Source organism: Sinocyclocheilus rhinocerous, unplaced genomic scaffold (genome assembly GCF_001515625.1).
Source record: "Sinocyclocheilus rhinocerous isolate Xijiao unplaced genomic scaffold, SAMN03320098_v1.1 scaffold1588, whole genome shotgun sequence".
Taxonomy (NCBI): domain Eukaryota; kingdom Metazoa; phylum Chordata; class Actinopteri; order Cypriniformes; family Cyprinidae; genus Sinocyclocheilus; species Sinocyclocheilus rhinocerous.
The window spans coordinates 88,861-92,598 of record NW_015648510.1 but is presented as its reverse complement, the minus strand read 5'-3'; the positions used below and the strand labels follow the sequence as shown (position 1 = coordinate 92,598).

The 3,738-nt window shown below is 39.1% G+C and overlaps 1 protein-coding gene across 1 annotated transcript in view; it reads left to right on the top strand.

Annotated features, from left to right (window-relative positions):
• Positions 1-967: 967 nt before the first annotated feature.
• LOC107709772 (zinc finger MYM-type protein 2) overlaps positions 968-3,738 on the top strand; it is a 7,670-nt gene continuing 4,899 nt past the window's right edge. The window contains exon 1 of the mRNA XM_016514377.1: positions 968-2,187. Coding sequence (XP_016369863.1) covers positions 1,154-2,187 — 1,034 coding nt within the window. The 5' untranslated portion in view covers positions 968-1,153. The remainder of the gene's footprint in view (positions 2,188-3,738) is intronic.

The window sequence follows — 3,738 nt, the reverse complement described above, 5'->3', positions numbered from 1 at the left end:
AACTAACTAACACAACCTCATAGGTTAGGCCCTGTTGTTGATTATTTTATTTAATATTTTCATATTGTACCAAATTAGAAGGTTCCCTGTATCAGTGTATCTGCTGAATATGTAGTTACTGCCGTATCCACAAAATAACAACAAGAAATCTTTATTTTGAGTTTTACACAAAAACAAAGTGTAAGTTAGGGCTGCACGATAAATCGCATGCGATATTTAACGCGCATCTTATCAGTAAAGCTGGTTCTGTAATCAGCGGTAAATCTCCATCACGTGCGTGCTTTCACATTGAGCAGCATTAACTACACAGAGCCGTTGTTCACTGACAAGCTGCGCAAAACATGTGCAAAATATGAACGTGGTTTTGCGCAGCTTGTCAGTGAACAACGGCTCTGTGTAGTTAATGCTGCTCAATGTGAAAGCACGCACGTGATGGAGATTTACCGCTGATTACAGAATAGCTTCACTGACAAGATGCACGTTAAATATCGCATGCGATTTATCGTGCAGCCCTACTCTTAATATTTCTATAATTTTGAAGCTTAATTTAATTTGATAATTATTTGAGTTATTTCTTTTAATCCATGGACACTTGTTTCTGTAAACTTAAAAAAGCATTGAAAATCTTTCTCATTGCAGCAGATCAAAACAGCACCGTTTAAAAACACGTATAGGAAATTCAGAAGCGACCCAGCACAAGCATTGAAGCCATGGCTAAACAGCTTTTCTATGAATCTTTATTTGTTTTTGCATGAGTATGATAACATATCAGTGATAAAGTACCAATGCTGTGTTAGCTAAAAAAATAATCAAATAAAAGGGCATTTGCATAAAATTGAAGACATTTCAATCGCATAGTGAAGTTTCATTTGAGATCGCATGTTGCTTGCGCAGTAAACGGTAGGTGGCGGTATATTTCTGTGGCGCTCCATCCTCTAGTATCTCAAAGAAGAAGAAGAACAAAGAAATCCTGTAAACACTCGTGGATCTGTATACAGGTCAGCAAGTCGCTTCAAATAATTGTTCATTTTAGCTTAGTACATAAAGGTTAGTATGTATGTCATGTAGTATGAGCCTACGAACGCCTTGAGCATTTATGACATTGAAAGAAAGAAAGAAGAAGAGAACAGTTTAACCAACGGATTTTGTTCCCATGAATACAATGTTTGACCTAAAGTGCGAAAGCTCTTCAGGTGAAGAGGAAGAGACGGAGGGAGGAGAGTCCAGTTTAACAGCACAGATAGCCAGATGTGCGAATGTATCATCAGCGGATTTAGACGAACTGGAGCACAACCGGAACGAATCTAGTACTGTAAAGCAAACGGTATGGGCTGTGAACTGTTTTAAAGCCTGGTTACGTGAAAAGCAGCTGACGATCGACTTTAAAACCGTCGAGAAGTCGGAGATAAACCCGGTGCTTCGCGAGTTTTATGGCTCTATTCGGACGAGCAAAGGAGAGTTGTACGGCATCAGCAGCTACGTCGGGCTTCGAGCTGGATTGAATCGGTTCATCAATGAACCTCCGCTCAACCGTGTGTGGAATCTGATGCAGGACACAGAGTTCAGGGCCGCCAATAATGTTTTCAAAGGCGTCGTTAAGCAGATCCGACGCTCCGGTAGAAATATAACAGCACATTACCCCCCGATTTCACCGGAGGACCAGCACCTACTGAAGCATTCTCCTGCACTGGACCCTGGCAACCCGAAAGGCTTGCTAAATAAGGTCTGGTACGATATCCAGTTACATTTCGGACTCAGGGGTAAGGAGGGCAACCGACACCTGCAGCCAGACGCGTTTGCTCTGAACCGAGACCAAAACGGATTCAAATACTTCACGATGACATTACACGAGGACACGAAAAACATGCCGGAAAAGGACAAGAAAAACCGCAGGGCTATGTATGAAGAGCCCGGCAATCCGCTGTGCCCAGTCGCATCTCTGGAGAAATATCTGAGCAAAATCCCCGCCGACGCAAAAGCGCTGTATCTGCAGCCCAAAAGGACATATGTGATCGCCGATGAGATGTGGTATACACCACTTCCAATGGGAGTCAATTATCTGTCCCAAATGCTGCCCAAAATATGCAAAGAGGCCGGCACGAGAACGATATACACTAACCACAGTCTGAGGCTCACTGCGATTCAAAGACTGACTGAATCGAGGGAGATCATGGCGGTGTGTGTGAGGTATGTTTAGCCTGAAAACAAAGCAAAACGTTCAGAATATAAACAATAGTGGGTCTTCTCCAGACACTCCAGCAAACACAAATTTGTAACCATAAAAAGTTAGTTTCTGGCATAGAATGCTTATATTTAATATAACAGCATTGGGCCTGGAACGTCTCACTCTGCTTGTCTATTGTTGCTAGGCAACACAGTCGAAGCTTGGACTTATTTTGCTTATTTTAAAGCTAGTTTTACTTGAAAGGCAAAGATAAACAAAATAAAGGACTTAAAGAAATTATTCGACATTAAAAATGATAGTTCACTCAGAAATGAATATTCTGTCATCATTTACTCATCTTGTTGTTCGCTCGTTCTTCATTGGGACACACAAGATTATATTTTGAAACAATATTGTTCTGGACCCCATTGACTTTCATTGTATGGACAGCAGTTAAAACATTCTTCAAAATATGTTTATAAAACGGATAGTTCCGGTCCTTGATTCTGATTGGCTGAGTCACGTTCGAAACTGTTGTAAATTACTCTACAAACATACACCTTTGTTTACGTTTGTGTGTTGCTTGGCAACCACTTTGTTGCAACCACAACCTTTCTGAGGAACTACATTGTTTGGCGGACGAATAATGTTTTTATTAATATCATTACACTTTATTTGCTCTGTTTTATTTTGTGAAACCTTACTATGTGTATGGAATAACCATTTTATAAAAGCAATAAGCCTCCGCTTCGCGTCGTGCCTAACAACGCCCCTTAGCTGTTATAAATTCACTGTAAACCACGGCTTCTTGGGGCTTACTGCTTTATTTTGTGTTCCACAGAAGAAAGTCTTACAGGTTTGGAATGACATGAGGATGAGTAACTGATGACAGAACTTTCATTTTGGGGTGAAATATTTCTTTAAATACTTGTTTATAAAACGGTCATTTAAAAACAATATGTGACCCTGGAGCACGAAACCAGTCATAAGGGTCAATTTTTTTTTAAATTGAGGTTTATACATCACCTGAAAGTTGAATAAATAAGCTTTCCATTGATGTATAGTTTGGAATCTGGAGGGTGCAAAAAAATCAATATGTTGAGAAAATCGTCCTTAAAGTTGTCCAAATAAAGTTCTTAGCAATGCATATAACTAATCAAAAATGAAGTTTTGATATATTTACGGTAGGAAATTTACAAAATATCTTCATGGAACATGATTTTTACTTAATATCCTAATGATTTTTGGCATAAAAGAAAAATCAATAATTTTGACCCATACAATGTATTTTTGGCTATTGCTACAAATATATCCCAGCGACTTAAGACTGCTTTTGTGCTCCAGGGTCACATTTTTGATGATCATTCAAGTTTGCAGTGGGTTTCCATGTCCCATCATGTCTTTATTGAATAAGTTCACCCGTTTCAAGATAGAAAATAAATAGGAAAAAAAATCAAATGTCTTGCAGATGTAAATGCAGTCTGCATTTACATCTGCAAGACATTTTTTTAGTGTTTGCTCATCTGCAATATGTCTATAGGACGTTTCCTATCAGATGTCAAATAGACGTTTAG